We start from the raw sequence: 17,385 nt of genomic DNA, 5'->3' as shown, positions 1-17,385 counted from the left end.
ATGGTAAGTGCGAAAAGCTCGAACGTGAGTGTCCATAGAAACCGCTAACGCGCCGACTTACAATAGGAGTACTCATCTTTCCGAGGCGGAGATCGCTTGACGTACTCCCAAATGCGACAACAACCTCTTCCTCGTGATACCTTCTTCAGTCTCAAGAATGATTCCCAAATATTGGAACGACCAATTTCAGTAGCAACCGAATTTGTGGACACGGACTGGGAGGAAGAGGACGAGATTATTAGTGACGAGGAAGATAACTCACCACGCATAAGCTTGCAATCAGTATGTATTTTGCGTAAAACCGATACAAGTCTTGGAAGGCACTGACAGCCGAACCTTTTCAGGCCGGACAACCGAGTTTCACCACAGTCTCTTCTTACGATGAGGTCCCAACACCAAGGTCAAGCAGAAGTCAAGAGGTCCCTGTTGAATACTCACCCAAACAAGTTGAAGGCCCTCGAGGACCTCATCTGTTCCGAAACTCGACTGACCACTACTCATCAACTGAAGAGGATATTATCCTGACACTATCGCCTATCACCCCGAAAGGACCTCGAAACATTGCCGACTTTCTCATGTCGTCTCAGCCACCACCGCAGCCCCGTGCTAGTCCTTTCCAATACACTGATGTGGAACTTGACACGACAACTCTGGCATCATGGACTACTGAGATGGTTGCACAGGCTATGCTCAATGCTGGCATTGAGTTGTCTGTCGCTGACCGATTTATGGAGAATGACATTAGCGGTGCAATCTTAATTACATTAAAGTTCGAAGACCTTAAAGAGCTCAGCATCCAATCTTTTGGCATCAGGACCAAGGTCTGGCACCAAATCCAAGCCTTGAGGGATAGTCGTCCTGCGTCACCTCAACCGGAGACTCCAATTGAGGATGTGCCAAGCAGGGAGTTGGTGAGAGAGGCGCGAAGACCTGAAGAGAGTGGACTAAGACGTCGCCAGAGCAGCAAGCGAAGGAACCGAACAAGGCCAAACAGAGACGATATCACCCCTATGGAATCAGTATCCATCATCGGTATCGAACAGGTCATCCCGAAGCCACACCATTGCTCCAAAGGAGAAAACTGCTCCAAGTACAAGAAACAACAGCAACTTATCCGGGCCTTCAAGAAGGAATATCCCCATGTTGATATCAATGCTACCGGGACGGTCATGATTGGTGATGCTGGAAACCCAGAGACTGCCAAGGCATTGGATCCCAACAAGGTCCGACCCATCTCAGATGCTGAGCCTTCTGTAGTCGCATCCTCGGATGTCATGGGTCCTGGCATGCCGCCTATTCAGTACCTTTACGAAGCATCTCTTCGTGGAGTCCAGGCCAGAGATCCCCAGGACAACGTCAGGCAATTTCTTAACTTCCAGCATCAGCATGGAGGTGAATGCAATGAGGAAGTCCCTCCCACACCCCCTTTTGCTGGAATACCAACTGCGCAGGCTCAGCTTCCTCACCAAGGTTTGCGCCGACTGCCTAAGCTCTCCATCCCTGGTAAGGCCCCGCTGCCGCCTTCACGACTTGGTGCTTCATCTGTCCCTCCTCAGAAGAATCAGGCACAGAATCAATCGTATGTGCAACGCCAGCAGCAACAACAGCAGCAGCAGCAACAGTATTACCACCACCAACAGCCTGCTTTTATACCTTACCAGATGGAAAGGACCAGCCCTCGGTCTCCTGACCTGGAGATGACACCCAGAAATAACTTCCGCCACGGTACACCTTTTTCAGAGCTTGATGTTCCTGTTACCGCTGTACCCATTGGCCCTGTCGCTCGTGACTTCTCACAGTCTGTTCCCCCTGACATGAACTACCGAACATCTCCCACCAACAACGTTTCTCCTCCCCGTTGCCAGTCTCGTACTTCAGCCCGCCGTCCATCTTTCCCCGTGATGCCCTCTCTGGAGGAAAACAGGCCTATTAACACGGCGCGACCCTCTCAAGGGTCATCATCTCCCAGGTCGCCGCGAGGCTCACGAGCTCAGCAGCCGCTTCAGCCGCCTCCTCGGGATAACCTCCCCTTCTCGCGTGGCCACCTCAACGGTTCCGAGAAAACCCTTGCGCCTTCTATCACACCCCTCGGCGCCAAGGGAAAGTCTCCCTCTGCCGACCCTGCCAATGGCATTAGCCACCAAGGCCCCATGAAGAAGCGTAAGACCAAGATGCTTCGACACGAGTGGCAGGACGGTTACTTCACTCTCAAGGGTACTCGTCTCAACATGCACAAGGACTCTGAAGAGCTGGACCGCACTCTCGAATATGTTGATATTGATGACTATGCGATTGCTTGCTCAAGCGTGGCATCTTCTTCCAAGCTTAGTGCCGCCTTCAAAACAATGCACCTTTCTCGTGGCAGCCACAGCCGTGAGAAGAGTGACCCGGTTGGCGCATTTGCTTTCCAGCTCATTCCTCAGGAGAAGAACACCGCGCGACTTCGCAAGCGCGAGAGTCACATCCAGCCTGCTGGCTCAATCCCTGCTGAAGGAGTTAACGGCACAGGCAAGACACACCACTTTGCCGTCAAGAACCGTGATGACCGTATTGACTGGATGCGTGAGCTCATGCTTGCCAAGGCATTGAGACAGAAGGGCGAGGGCTTTGAGATCAGTGTCAACGGCAACATGATCTAAGTCGACTCTTACCACTTTCCTTTTATCATCTACGAAACTCTACTCTGTATTGCCTTTTCTTTCCCACCTGATAACTCTGACCGGAAATATTTATTCTGGATCACCGTTACTCAGACTGCTTGTTTATTATTCTTTCTGCACTGGTGTTTTCGTGTGCTTTTATATGCCAGAACGTACAACCACTTGAGCGGATACCTACCGCGGCTCTCTCGCGGGATGCCCACACAACGGATGAATGTTAGCTCAAAACGAGCAATGGTGCTTTTATGGGTATTTGGGCTTTGCATATGATGTTCTCTTTGTTTTGGCTACAGCCTGGTTATGACCTACTTTATACCACTCACACACGACTTTAGAAAACGCAACACAGCACAACCCACTCCCTTTAAAGGCTTATGAACGACGACATGGATACCATATGGCGCTACTTGACTTTTACTTCATACAGATAGCTCAGGCTAGCTTCTTAGGATAGGAAAACAAAATGAATTGATGAATTTATATACGTACATGTCCCACCCAAACTGATTCCAGATGTGAACGATCTGTAGGCGAGTTGATACTGAAGTAATGTGAGTACTGAGCCGACAAATACCAGTCTGTGGTCTCAAATAGCAGTAGCCTTGTCTGCTTCAGACAGATCATGTGATGCAGACTTGAGATGGATGTGAGTAAGTGCCCTTACATCCAGGGACAACTGACTACTAGTATGCATTGTCCATCAAGACATATGAGGTAAACCTGCAGTTTCGCTAATAATTGCTGCTCGTATTACAGTCTTAGAGTACCGTGGCCATAAAAGAATTAATCTTTGGTAACGACATCAACTTCCTTTGTATATCATGTTCTTCTGGGATAGAACAATCATCAGAGTTTCTAGCTATCAGAATTATGTCTCATAGGATAAGTCGAGACGACACTTGCCACCAAACACCACTGTATAATCCCTTCTCATCACTCAAACTATCACATACGACCACAGCTCGTGGAGAATACGGGGTCCCGTCTGCTCCCCCATCGTCAAGCCACGAAGCGCCGGATTAGTAGTTGGATCGGTGACGACCAGCGAATACCTGGTGTTGTATGTCTTTTTTTTGTTTTTGGTATTTCACTTTTTGGGCTGTTCCTATAGAAATACATATACATACGTGCCGTGGTATCATACCTCATTGCCCTTCGCTCACCCTCCATAGACATGATCATGACATGAACACTTACTGACATCAAATGGTACATTTTCCCCACCTGTATATGCAGAGTACAATATCTTACAAAATTCGCTCCCCCTCCGCCTCTTTGTCTCTATCTCAATGCCGTAACATCGTTTTCCCTAAACTGTACATCCTGTCTACACAAGTTCATCATATAGTATCTCCCAATCTTTACGCCGACTTGAAGTCAGGTCGTAGCACTCCTGACTTTTGAGCAACCTTTTCCCAGTCAATAAGACTCCACCATGACTCTGCGAATGCAACCTTTCCACCCTGACCGCCAGCACCGACACCCCAGTCCAGCAACCAGGCGTGCTCCCATGTGTTTAGGCACAGAAGAGGCTCGAGCTCGATACCTCCTGGAGGAAGATCGCCTGATCGCTTGTTGGCACCGAAGGCCTGGTTGTTCATGAAGTTGCGGGCGGAGCCGTCCTTTCCGACAGTGTTCATATCGGTACTTTGGGCACGCCAGTGAGCGCCAGGGTAAGGAGAACCAGCGAGGTAGGTGGGCAGAAGGCGGTAGTCGCCAGGGCCGGCCTTGACAAGCCAGAGGAAACCGGGACCGAACATGGCGGAGGCTGTGATGATGAATTCTCGGCGGAGGGTCTCGATGGAGGAGAACGAAGCCTCGAGCTCGTTGCGGAGAGCATCGGGCATGGGGGTACCGGTGGGGGAGATGCCCTGGAAGAAGAAGTGGTTGTTGTGGGCCATGGAGGCATAGTTGAAGATGGGGGCCTGGTTAGGCTCGCGGGCTGTCATGAGAGCAATTGTCTTTGTGTCCTTATCCTCGAGTTCGGTACCTGAAGGAGTATTTTGTTAGTAAATGCAGTATCAGTGGGCTGATATAGAGAATTGAATATAGATGAGTATTGCGGTAGTTCAATGCTCTCCTAACATCAATGCTACACATACCGACAGTCAAAGCATTCAGCTTCTCCACCATGAGCTTCATGTACTCGGTCCAGGCAATAGAGAAACCTCCGGGGCTCATGAGGTTGGGAACACCCTGGGAATAGTCGTGCGGCAGCTCGGGAACATGATGGATTGAACGGCGGGCATTGACCATTGGGCGCATGCCGAGGCCAAAGACCTGGCGAGGAACCCTTAATCTCGGACGAAGCATTTTCTCTGGTGAAAAGGGCGACGGTGTTGGAAGTTATCGTCAATTGAACCGTCGTCGTCGTCGTCGAGTTGGGACGATTGGATTGGACTTTTTTGGTGTTTGGCGGCTCTTTCTGATAGGCCTTGCCTGAGGTTTCTGCACGGAGCTAAGTTTAACCGGGAAGATGTGCTGAGCCACGGACGATCTAGGTCTGTGGCGGTGCAGTGGTTATACTTGTCTTGGTTCAGACCGGGGAAAAGACACGCTAAGTGGAGTGGCTGAGTGAAGAACCTGAGACTAGACTCAGAACGACCGAGATACAATATCAATGACCCGGCATACCTAAGGTAGGCGTGGCCGAAGCGGGATAGGTCAGCACGGTCAGGTACCTCTGCAAATACATTAGTAGCGTACGTAACTGAGCGCCTAGGATACTGTAATGTTCATGATCACAAGTCACAAGTGCATCGTCTTTTTTAACTTTGTCCCCCTTTCCTTCGTCTTATTTCTTGGCCAGCATCTTTGATTCGATCACCAACAAAGGATAAGTTTCATTCTACAACACATTCTGTCAGAGTTTGTCCGCCAAGCCCGTACTTTCGCCTCTCTCTCCGCCCCCGTTGGACCCTTTTCGGTCATCCTGAAACATCACCACTTTCTCTTCTCTCCTCTCGTTCTCGTCTGAGACAAGCGACATCATACTCAATTAAACCACCAGACGTACATCAGCAACTTTCCACATGCAACCACCGTCAAATCTCGAAGTTATACCAGTTGGCGTCGATGATGCTTCTTCTCTAGTATCTGCTTCTTCAACCGTTATCGAAATGGCCACCTCGGTCATTGCCTCGGCCGCTTCCATGGCTACATCTGCAGCCGCGTCGGCTACGTTTATCTCGTCCGCACCACCAACACCATACGACGAAAAGGAGTCCAACGGAGAATGCTCGTTATTAGGTTCCTTCGCGCTTCTTGTGCAAGGCGCACTCGGTGCTTTGGCTTTACTTTCGCTCGTATATAAACGATGGAGGGAACGGCCTCAGCGACCTCTCAAGATTTGGATATTCGACGTTTCCAAGCAGGTCTTTGGTTCCGTACTTGTGCATATCGCAAATATCTTCATGTCTATGTTGACAAGCGGTCGCTTTTCGGTCCAAGTCGATCCGTCAGCATCAACCGTTACTACGCGTTCTGATGACGACGATTATGCTCCCAACCCATGCTCCTTTTACCTCCTCAACCTCGCCATCGATGTAAGTGTCAGCCGTGCCTTTACTTTTCATGTCTGATCCACTGACCTTTGAACTTAGACCACTCTCGGTATTCCTATTCTTATCGTCCTCCTCAAGATCCTTACCGGTCTTGTCCGTTTTACACCCGTTGGCCAACCCCCCGAGTCCGTTCAATCAGGAAACTATGGTAGCCCGCCAAATGTCTGGTGGTGGTTGAAACAATCTGTCATCTACTTTTGCGGTCTTTTCGGTATGAAGGTCTGCGTTCTCATCATCTTCATCATGATGCCCTGGATCTCTAAAGCCGGCGACTGGGCCCTTGGCTGGACAGAAGGCAACGAGAAGCTGCAAATCGCATTCGTTATGATGATATTCCCTCTCATCATGAACGCCCTGCAGTACTACATTATCGACTCGTTTATCAAGCTCAAGGACACCGACTACGAAACCGCCAGCTCCAACGAACCTGATGATGAGAGTCGGCGCAGGAGATATGACGATGACGAGGACGAAGCTTCACGCGATAGACTGGTCCATTCTGAGCACGAGACCGATAGCGACTCGGACGACGAGGCCGATAAGCCTGTCGCGCGTTCTGCGCAATCTTCTCGCCAACCTAAAGCAAGAGACTCTGGAGAGTACGATCCTGAGCGCGATGGTGACGATCGGACCATCATAGGAAGTAGTTCGAGCGCCCGCGGCCCAAAGGACAAGGTACCCCCGGAGCTGTATCCTAAGGAATAGTGGAGAGACAGCTCTCAGCCTGTGATGGTTTTTCTTTTTGTTAGATTTCCCTGACTGGTGGCATCGGTGTTTTAAGCGATATTTTGGTTTAAGTTGTGGAGTTTCTTTTTTACTACGATGGTGTAACATTCAGGTGCACTGTTTGTCTGGGCTTCTTGTACCGTACGGTGAAAGAAGACAGATGTAGAGCGTATACGGTGGTCTAGGGCGTTATAAGATGGGATCACATGGCTTTCATAGGTATTAGAAGCGAATTCATTTACTCTACGCTTGGGCAAAGATATTGAACCGTCATTGTAACAGGTGGCCTAGACTTGCATAAAGTGACCGGAGTTCGTTCAACAACTCTAAGTTTTCCATAAGTCTTAGGACTTTGGAAATAAATAACCTAGAAGCCATTCTAAGAGCCATCCTAACTTGCCTAAAGTGACGAAATTCCATCTCAACTATTGAGTTCTGATAATCCTTAGGATATGCATTGAAAATTAGCCTAAGAGACGGCCTAAACTTTCATAAAGTGACCAGACTTTATCTTAATTGTCTAAGTTTTGACAAACCTTGGGATCCACATTGAAGATAGAGATAAGTATAGCCTAAGAAGAGACTTAACCTTGCGTAAAGTTACTAATTCGTTTCGTCTTCATTCTCATGGTCGATTTTCTCATACTAATACCTAGTCGTTGACTAAGCTGACCCAAAGGTTTCTAGAATTTATCAAGCCTTGTGAATTCGTCTTATAGCTAGCGACGATGCCTATGTTCAAAATGCCCGAAGGCGTCTCGCCAAGTGATGTGAATAAGAAGTACATCGTTAGACCTTTCCAACAAAATCTACACTGAGCATCCATGACTTGGATGATTGCCAGATAACCCCACCTGAAACGCCAATGCAGACCCAAAACCCATATTCAAGGAACAACTCTATATCCATAAAGTACTGAGACAGATAAGAGGCCAAACGCCTTTCCTTTCTTTCTTTTCATGCCATTGTTTCAGAAACTATATCCATCTCTCTAAGGCTGGTATGGCTTGAAACCGGGATACGGCTGCTGAGGCTCGTAACTGACCGGTGACTGAGACTCCAGCAACTGTTGTCGTTGGGGCACAGGGCGAGGGCCATAGTTGCCCTCAGGTGGTGGTGGTCGGTAGTTGTTCATAGGACCAGGTGATTGACGGGCCGGTTGGGCGTAGCCGAAGTCGTTCTGGGGAGCGGGTGAGTGACGGGCTGGCTGAGCATAGCCAAAGTCGTTTTGAGGACCAGGTGAATGACGGGCAGGTTGGCCGTAACCATAATCGTCAGCAATGGCGGGAGAGCGTCGTGGAGGAAGATTTCCGTAACAGCCAAATTCATCCTGATGCATGGAAACTCGTTTGGCATAACTGACAGGGCGAGGCGAAGGGCTTGCTCGGTATCCAGCGTAGGTAGCTGCCATGTCCTGAGGTGGGACGCCTTCGCCGTAATTCGGTGTGTTGCCGTGTCCTTGCATCTGACCAAAGGCTGGAGCTTGTTCAAATCCTTGGTTGTAGCCGTAGCCTTGATTCCCATGGGCAGGTTGGCTCAAACCTGGAGAGCGACGCTCGTGTGGCATAGGAGCAACGGCAGCAGCGCCGTAGACTTGGTTAGGAGGGGGGGCCTGGTAGCCATAACCTTGCTGGTCGAGTGGTGAATACACATCAGGAGCTTGGCCAGGGCCTAGGTAGCCACTCGAGTTGCCTCCGGGTTGACTGTATGGGGTTCCCATCATGCTGTGTTGGCTAGGAGGTGGTTTGGAGAGCGTGTCCAATTCGACGGCTTCAGTGTGGACCTCAACCTTCTTGCTATTGGCACCCTCCCAGCTGGGCATTGCAGGCAAAGCGTCGTCGTCCTTCTTGCTCGTTTCGAATTCAGCATATTGAGGTGGCTCGTTACGAATAGGCTGAGTAACTCCATACTGAGGTGCCGAGGGGTTCATAGGAGGTTCGGTTCGATATCCATGGTGCTGAGGCTGAGGAGCGTAAGGATCGTCAAGGTGCTTTGTCTGACTGCGAGGAGGGTCACAAGCACCGCAGCAGTTACCGCAGCACTTGAGGCATTGACAACAGCTACAACAGCACGAAAGTCCACAACAACAGCAACGAATGATACACCAGACAATACTAAAAATGATAAGACCTCCGATAATCATGACGCCAATCACTGGCCACCTGGAGATTGTTAGTGAACAAAGCTTGAAACTGAGAAGGGATATATACGCACTTGCACCACACCACATTCATACAATTATCCCAGCTGGAGAAAGCACTTGCGAAAGTCTCAGATGTGGCAGAAATTTCGTCAGTTGTTTGGGCGGCATCAGCGATCATATCTCGTCGTATAAGATCGGAGGTAATAGTTCTAACGAACTTGTCCTTGACTATTTCCCAGGCGCTGCCTCGAAGGCTCCGCGCCATAGCCTCGTCGATGGAGGGCATTATGGCGATTATGTCGCGGGTTTCGATATATTCAGATAATGAGCGTATTGGAACTTGAAATGTCGAGTACGTTGATACAGTGATATCTCGAGATATAGTGATGTAGTGATGCTGGATATAATGGGTATAATGCTCTGTCGTATGAGCGAGTCGTTATGCTAATTGAGTTTTGAAAATAGTGATGGAGAAACGGCGAAAAGTCAATATTGTATGGTATTTGATACAGCGACGTATGTGGTATTGTTTCTTCGGCGCGTAATTCAAGTTGTTGATGCGGGTCGTTAATGGAATGAAGGATGACGGTTTAGCGGTAGAAGATATCGGGAAAGCGGCGCTCGCACCGGTCGATATAAGAGAAAGTAGTGAAGAGAAAAGAAAGGAAGAATATAATCAAAAAGATCAAATGAGGGTAAACAACCTTTGCAAAGGTTCAAAATAGGCTCAAGAGTTTTCAGCCATGGCGAGTGTTGTGTTGGTTGAGAGGTAAGAATGAATGAAGCGAAGCCAGTGCAGTGGAGGGAGTCAAATGGAAGTTCAAAAGATCCAATCCTACCGATGCAGGTGCAGGGACCCAGCGTTACCGCCAGTGGCGGGGAGGATCCAGGGGAAATGGGACTGCTAATTTTACCCCTGGACGGGTCAGGGCAGCCGACCTCAGTGCATGCAGGCGCCAAGGGACTTCTGAAACGGTGAAACCCAAAAGGGATGTCGATTGGATGTCTATGGGGCGAGCATTTCATTTCAGCCTGTACTACTCTGCACTACGTAGTACGTAGTAGTTGATGGACAAATTTGAAGATTGATCTCGAGTATATTGACATCTATTCAGTGCAGAATGAAATGTATCAAAACAATGAGCATTTAATATTCTATACAAGCCAAAAACAAAAGGACTGCTTGTTGCATGGGACAACGACGCCTTTGTGGCTTGGCCTGCGAACCCTACTCCGTATAAGACCGACGGTAAAGAGGAACATTGAGGAATTGAAGGAAGAAGATAGGCAAGTTCAAAGATTGACATTAGATGTCGACGATCGTTGCTACACATATCCACCATAACTCACTCTGTATAAAGGTCACAAAGCAAGCACTGCAACTCTCCCTGCTTCTTCTCAAGCACAACCTCAAGTTCAAGTCCTGACGACTTTAACCGTAGGTGCGCGATATTAAGAAGAAATCAATTTACTTCAAGCCTGCGTCAGAGAAAACCCCATGCCATTGTCCCCGTTAGCTCTGGTCTCAGCGGGGGTCTTCAAGGGCGACCATTTCCGAAATGACAGGGTCGTTTCGATAGCCGGACGATCCTGTCGCAGAATTGAAGGGAATTCAAAGCAAAGGGTTTTTAACGATTGCATCATAATTGTACCACTGGAGAAAGTACATAGCGGGAGGACATTTGGCCCTGCTTTGACTGAACTTAAGTCTTAGCATCGTGACAACCCTCACTTTGACTTCGCCAATATGCGCGGCTATCGGCCCAGATACTTGGGACTTGGCGTTGATAAGACCAAGAAGCCAAGCCCTAGGCTCTTCTTGCGGTGATTGCGATGTGCAAGGTACCAAATACGCGGATGACCTCGGTTGCATTCTTTGAGGCCGTAGACATTCAGATCGTCGTTGATTGCTACGTGAGAGTGATACCCTAAAAAAAACGCCCAATATATGGGTACCTTATTCAGTATATGGATGTGTTTTGCTGAATGGCCATCATGTTTCATGCAGACTCCTCTTGTCAGCGGCTGTGGCGCCAATGCATCTGCCAATCGATGCACGAGAATTGGCTTCTTGAGAAGCTGAAACGGAAAGATGCAAGACTATTGAGCGCCTCGCGGGAGACTTGAAGAAATCATGTTGGATCTCTTTTAAAATAGACGCGGCTGTGCTGACATGCAGAGAAATAGGCGCTGGTAATACCAAGATTTGAGATATGACATGATATCTTGCAGCGGTCAACTATAACATTGAGTTGTTGACACGAGACCATGTAACAACAACGTCTGACACCCAATACGGCTACGGCGACAAATCTAGTCATCTATTGCCATCACAATCATGATCTATTTTCTCAGATTAATAATTATTTAATAGGAGAAAGCTAGTTGCTATGTAGGTGATCGAAAAAGTTATACATCAATCCACCCAAGAACCAGTACTGTTCGTGAGAACAAGCACTCTTATCCGCGATGTCTCTCGACGAAACAGCAGCCATTACATATCATGAAATCAAGCTCCCAAAACGCCTCAACAAGTGGTATCCTTTCGTTTCATTTCCATATCGGGGCGTGTTTTCGCAATATTCTTACATTCATACCACTCTCTGTTTACTTTCCAGGAGGAGGTCCAGGAGGGGGCGCATATCCGCCATCGCGTTGATAAGTACCCTGAGGATGCTGGACTCCGGATTGCTGACCATAGTAACCGTCGTTGGTGTTAAATGTGTTGCCGGTGTACTGAGGCTGCTGCTGTTGGCCGTACGCAGGAGGCGCAGCGTAGCCCTGATTGTAGCCGCCTTGGTTGTAACCCTGGTTATGGCCACCTTGGTTACCGTAGTTGTACATTTGGTGGTTGTTGTTGTTCTTTCCCCAGGGCTTGCCAGCCATCCAGCCGGTACCGTAGACGGGCTTAGTGCCACGGCTCTTACGACGGCGAGAGATGCTTTGCAGAGGTTAGCATGCAGTTCAGTCATAGATGAGGTGATAGTGATGGTGATAAATACTTACAGACAGCACATGAAAAAGAGGACGAAGAAAAAGATAACGACGCCTGCTAGAACCCAGCGTCCCCAGTAGGACCAGTTGTTGCGGTAACAATAGCCTCTACTGTAACTCTGGCCATAGCCGCATCGAATGTCGCGCGCAAAGAGGGAGGAGCCGTCAGTGGGCGCCATTGTTGATGTTGTTTTGTTGATTGATGGCCAAGACACGCGATGCCGTGTTTATGTATCGCAGCAATACGAGAAAGATGAACGAGGAAAGTTACTGATTGTTCAAACCGACAAACTTTGTTTTTAACTTATTGCACGTTGCTCGTTTGCGGCGTTGAAATGCAATTGTTATGTGGCTAAGGCTTGGCTAAAGTATGACGTATACTCGACAATGATGATGATGCGACGAGGGTGACGTTTAGGTTGTAAGCCTTGTAGGTGATAGGTGATAGGTGAGGAAAGGGAAAGGTTATGTGATTGATTGTAGAAAACAGGAAATTGTCGAATCAAACAAGAAAGATGGGATAAGGGCGAAAAGAAGCACAGAGAAAAAAATGTGTGGGAGGGCAGCTGGTCTTTGTATTCAAGCTGCGACTCCCAAGATATCAGCCAAGCCCGCCCAAAAGGTCAAAGTTGCCTGGCGTAACCCAACCAAAAACGCGGTCACAAGCTCTATCTTTTCCCTAAAGTCTGGGCATTTCCACTTTTTACTTCTTGGCTGTCAAAAGGCTCTTGCGATGGTAGTGGCTGTGCGTAGCACTACAGTAACACTTTCAAGCTTGGCACTTACATCACGGTTTGAGTGTAACTGTAACGTCCCCCGAGACTTGATCGTTTGAGAGCATGCGCCCGTCATCAATACGCAGCGTATTCTCAATCAATTGAAACTCCAACGGCTACAATCTGCAACAACCTAGGAGCCTTCCATTGACCGGCAAGTTTATACCGAGATCAACAACTTAATCACCTGTCCAAACCCAAACCAAGCCTGCTGAGCCTCATATCTTCGTGGCTCTTTACCCACTTAATCATGAGCTTCGCAGCCCTTCTTCAACATCTGTGGCGAAGCGTAACTGTGATGACGACAAAGGTTCCACCCCCAGAAAGCTACTTCACCCGATTCAACGGAAATTACCTTATGTCGACAGCAGATCTGCTTACTGTAGTGAGTCGTTGATATTCTAGAACGTCATATCAGCAACCTCCAAATGCTGGACTCTTTGCGAAGACTCCAAATATCCTGACACGTTAGATATTACGTATCCCATTTCGCTAGATGCTCTTTACCAACAACCTCGGGTTGTTCTTTGCCATGCACTTTCACGATTAAGCCTAATAGCTGGTAGTCACAATTCTGGGTCTGGTTTAGAGCATGCAGGAACTAGGTTAATTGCCAAACACCAAGTCCGATGCCTGAGCGCTATGGACTAGGACCCTGAATAAACTCCTTGCTGGTGGTTATTCGCGTTTGCAATAACTTGCAGAGCAGTCGGCACCGCTGAGGTTTCTCGATAGAAGAAAAAGTCTTGTGATATCCAAAGTTATCCATTCGCTCTACCCTCTGGTTATTATGCTGCACCCCTGGGTATGTTGGCTTCAAAAGCCAACTGACCTCGCATCGAATAAATCAGCCTCTCGTCACAAAACAATGAGCACTTCTCATACAGCTCTAAGTCAAACGCTAGTTGCCTTGGACCTCGCAAGAGGGTCGATCCATTACCGACGGCATATTGTCTTTGTACCCCAAACGCCGTCAAAAATCATCCATCTTGCGCCTTTTCCTTCCTAAAAAGCCACATGATCCGTCATGAAGAGGTATAGTATATTCGTAATTGTCGTTCAGCTTAGAGACCGGCTCGAGGGAAAGAGTAGCGTTGACGTCGAAGCTCGTCAGCTGCCTTCATGTTGCGCTCCGCGGCCTGTTGAGCTTGTTGTCGCGCTGCTATCGCGTTGACCTTCTCTCGGGCCTTGAGCAGACTGCTGTTATCTTGCTGCTTAATCTTGGAGCGAATGTCGTATAGTTGCATGAGCGTGCTTGCTCTTTCTAAATCTTCCTCGAACTACATAGAAGTCTTGTCAGTGCACAGTCCTAGCTTAATCGTAGGAGTAACGGTTAATGGAAAGTCTCACATCAGATTCGCCACGGCGAGGAGTGCCAGGGACGGAGTTCACTGCTGACCCCGTGTGGGAGTTGGGAGAGAGGATTCGGCGGCCGAACTTGTCGAACTTCTCAGAAGACCAATGACGCTGTAGGCCCGTAGGGCGTCGCTGGTTGTTGGTAGCAGGACTCGAGGTGGGGGCAGTCGCAGTTGCATCGGTTCGGGTGTAACTGGGTTGAGGAGGGTTGCTGGCGCTGACGATGGCTTCGGCAGCTCCTGGATCCTGATAGCAGTAAAAGTTAGTCTTGATGGTAGACAGAAGACAGTCGCGCAGTAATGCGAAACTTGAGGCGTAGCATTGAAACGTACGGCAGCGCCCAGGTTGCTGAGGTCGGCGAGAACCTGGGATAGTTGGAGGCTCTCCATTGTTTATAGTAGAATTTTGTTGAGATGTGTCGCTAGTGAAGTTGGCGGCGATAAAAATAGTTGAGTTTACTTCCTATTGCATTCATAAGAAGAAAAAAGGCAAGATATTTAGGTCTTCTCTAGGAGGTAGGTAAGAGAGGAAATGAGGTTAGAACAAGGTCTGAGGGGGGAAGGTGTTTTTGACCTGGATCAGAGTGCCGCTTGCTCTGGCTTGCTGTGGACAAATTTTGGGTTTCGGAGGCAGAAGGTGGGCGGGCAGGCAGCCGCAGATCCGCACCTACCAACTTACAGGGGCCGGGGGGGAAGGCGAAAGGGAAGCAACCAAACTTTAGGCGGGCCCCGAATAGCGATTGTGGAGGGGTAGACGGTAGAGAGAGCAACTGACACCGGTCAAACGGTGATACAGTATCGTCTTTGAATCATTAATAAGGTATTTTACTATGAATCACTGATGAGCTTCATAATCAGTGATACATTTCATGATTTTTATCTATCGCCACTGCATATGGAATCACAATTACGGTCTAATGAGGTATCAGGACGCTTTCAATGCAAAACATTCGATATTATGCTGAGAAATAAGAATTAGTGAAGCAAAGCACCACAACCACCATCATAATCAACATGATTGGTCGCACCCAAGATTCTAAAAGTCCAGAGCCCCAGAACTGCATTAATCGTGCATATGATAGCCCGTGTCCCCCGGATGCAGTGGGATCTTGTGGAGGGGACCTGGGGGCTAAATTCGAGATTACAGCGTGTCGAGACCTACCTCAGCCAACCTAGTATCCGGGGTATCGATTGCTCCCCCACACTTTGATTCCGCCCATCTATGGAGAGGACGTCGTCAAAGTCACGAGCTTAAAAAAAGCCATGTCTGAGAATGGGAAACGTTACTTGCACAAAACAAAGGACCGGTTAAAAGAAGAAAATCTCACCGCTTCTCTCCCATTGAAACACGTACGAAAGAAATCGATCGAACGTGGGATACAGGCATAGAGTACTGTATCTCTTTTATCACATCCTGATCATCGCTCTTGTCCGATATTGCAGGTCTTTTCCTTGTATATCCAGAATGCCAGAGACGCGTTGCTCATGGTTGCGTTGCATTCCACCAGGCGGCGAACATTGTTAATCAATATTGCATCAACATCCGCCCTGTGCACCGGATAGGGGTAAGGATTGTCATCGTTCAGCCTGGTATCATTGCGGACACATGGAGGATTGTTTTTATTTCTCACTACTAAAATTCGTCCATAATCACTCGTCACTAGACTGTACCTCGTTGGTTCTGAAGTTTACCTCCACTACGTCATTGCATGAATGACTTCACGGTCAGCTCTCTCAAATTATCGTGTACTAGACTCCCTAATATCAGTCGCACAACCCATCGTGATCTTTGCATCCGAGTCTGTCCGATTTCGGGGCACATGATCAATTGTCAATTGAATTGAAACATTCCCCATTTTATCCAGGCCTGGCCAGACAAAGATGCAGGTTTTGGCGCATGTAACCCTCTCATTGACCGGGGTTCCCCGCAATATACGCACTGCCGATGCGTGAGCTTTTGAAGCTTATGGGGAGCTTGAGTCTTGGCTAGCCTAACTTTAGGATACTCGTATGATAGAATTCTCTAGATCATTAGAGTAAATTAGTTCTCCTTATGATGAGAAGATTCATGCGTTTAAAATATGCATTAGATATGTGTTGCCCTGCGAGGTCTGAGCTACCTCAAAACCAGCATCATATTGCAGTCCACCGTTTTGATAACTTCCATTCAACCCGGAGTGAAATCCCGTCTTGCCCGCGCATTTTACCTTACTGTAGGATTGACACAATGTGGAGCTGACCCTCGGGTCATCCATCTCCTGTTCTCGAAGCGCGCCTACAGTATGTCGTCGATCTTGGAACCATCTTCATCCCACGTTTGAAAAGCCCGAGAGTACTCCGAATTGCGCGGCGCACATCTTAAAGTTGTGAGGAATCAAGAAAAGAGGTACTCAGGTATCTAAAACAGGTACCTAACCGCCCTGCTATCAAACCGATGTCATATGTTCGTTTTTACTTGCTGATGATAGCGGAACGCGGCACCGGTCCGCAGCGATGGTATCCACCCCCGCAAAGCCCCGGAAGTCCGGCCCCACTGATCTTCATCTGCTCTCTAGGTATCCGTAATCCTTAGAATACAAAAAATAAATAGTCTAAGAGCCTGGTCTAAAGTGTCATAAACTGATCCACTTATTTCATCTCTTATGCTCTCAGCACCCTTTTGTACCCCCTGGGGATCTGGTTCTGTCCGGTCCGGCCTTCAAAAAATAGCCTGTCAACTGTCTAGACCAAGGACTCGGTCAAGGAGTTGCTGTGATCGTGTAACCTCATGCAACCTTTATTGTTCAGAACTTAGCCTGTTAGGCTCAAAAAGTCCATGGATAGCAAAAGCCTTTGCAAAGGTTATCGTCTTTTTCTGGATTTGTCTTTGCAGTTCAGAGCAATATCTGAACTCCTTTGACACCAAGCAGAGATATGACATTCTAGATAGATGTACCCTCTGTGCCATGCAAAAACAATAGTCTTAGTTAGTACATGTATAAGGTCAGTTTTCTCGTGGGAAAACTCGGTATGTAACATAAGGTAATCCCTGTTGTAGTCGTCTCGATTATACTGCCTGGATCTCCAGCAGCCCATTTTTGTTATTTCTCCATTACAAGGTCGCAAAGCAAGGGAGCTCAAATCTATGGAATTTGATAATCTGTCTAACGTATGTGAAAAGCGCTGGCA

General features: G+C 48.2%; 6 protein-coding genes across 6 annotated transcripts; 2 read left to right on the top strand and 4 right to left on the bottom strand.

Moving 5' to 3' along the window:
- Positions 1 to 2,639, top strand: FIESC28_00297 (uncharacterized protein; the record flags this gene model as incomplete). The annotated part of the gene is made up of 3 exons (XM_031154448.1): positions 1 to 3; positions 67 to 282; positions 345 to 2,639. 3 exons carry the CDS (start codon positions 1 to 3, stop codon positions 2,637 to 2,639), a joined length of 2,514 nt encoding a protein of 837 aa, XP_031021502.1.
- A 1,382-nt stretch (positions 2,640 to 4,021) lies between these two features.
- FIESC28_00296 (uncharacterized protein) lies at positions 4,022 to 4,973 on the bottom strand (the record flags this gene model as incomplete). The annotated part of the gene is made up of 2 exons (XM_031154447.1): positions 4,022 to 4,650; positions 4,763 to 4,973. 2 exons carry the CDS (start codon positions 4,971 to 4,973, stop codon positions 4,022 to 4,024), a joined length of 840 nt encoding a protein of 279 aa, XP_031021501.1.
- A 719-nt stretch (positions 4,974 to 5,692) lies between these two features.
- FIESC28_00295 (uncharacterized protein) lies at positions 5,693 to 6,928 on the top strand (the record flags this gene model as incomplete). Its single annotated transcript, XM_031154446.1, has 2 exons — positions 5,693 to 6,205; positions 6,263 to 6,928. 2 exons carry the CDS (start codon positions 5,693 to 5,695, stop codon positions 6,926 to 6,928), a joined length of 1,179 nt encoding a protein of 392 aa, XP_031021500.1.
- Positions 6,929 to 7,940: 1,012 nt separating this feature from the next.
- Positions 7,941 to 9,378, bottom strand: FIESC28_00294 (uncharacterized protein; the record flags this gene model as incomplete). The annotated part of the gene is made up of 3 exons (XM_031154445.1): positions 7,941 to 8,949; positions 9,105 to 9,111; positions 9,186 to 9,378. 3 exons carry the CDS (start codon positions 9,376 to 9,378, stop codon positions 7,941 to 7,943), a joined length of 1,209 nt encoding a protein of 402 aa, XP_031021499.1.
- A 2,321-nt stretch (positions 9,379 to 11,699) lies between these two features.
- FIESC28_00293 (uncharacterized protein) lies at positions 11,700 to 12,265 on the bottom strand (the record flags this gene model as incomplete). The annotated part of the gene is made up of 2 exons (XM_031154444.1): positions 11,700 to 12,033; positions 12,099 to 12,265. The coding sequence occupies 2 exons, from the start codon at positions 12,263 to 12,265 to the stop codon at positions 11,700 to 11,702; spliced, it is 501 nt and encodes a 166-aa protein (XP_031021498.1).
- Positions 12,266 to 13,926: 1,661 nt separating this feature from the next.
- On the bottom strand, positions 13,927 to 14,607 carry FIESC28_00292 (uncharacterized protein; the record flags this gene model as incomplete). Its single annotated transcript, XM_031154443.1, has 3 exons — positions 13,927 to 14,142; positions 14,213 to 14,464; positions 14,551 to 14,607. 3 exons carry the CDS (start codon positions 14,605 to 14,607, stop codon positions 13,927 to 13,929), a joined length of 525 nt encoding a protein of 174 aa, XP_031021497.1.
- Between the last annotated feature and the right edge of the window lie 2,778 nt (positions 14,608 to 17,385).

The sequence above is a fragment of the Fusarium coffeatum genome (genome assembly GCF_003316985.1).
Source record: "Fusarium coffeatum strain FIESC_28 chromosome Unknown BRIP53273_contig_6, whole genome shotgun sequence".
Taxonomy (NCBI): Eukaryota; Fungi; Ascomycota; class Sordariomycetes; order Hypocreales; family Nectriaceae; genus Fusarium; species Fusarium coffeatum.
The sequence above is the reverse complement of the archived record's forward strand: the minus strand, read 5'-3'. Positions and strand labels throughout refer to the sequence as shown.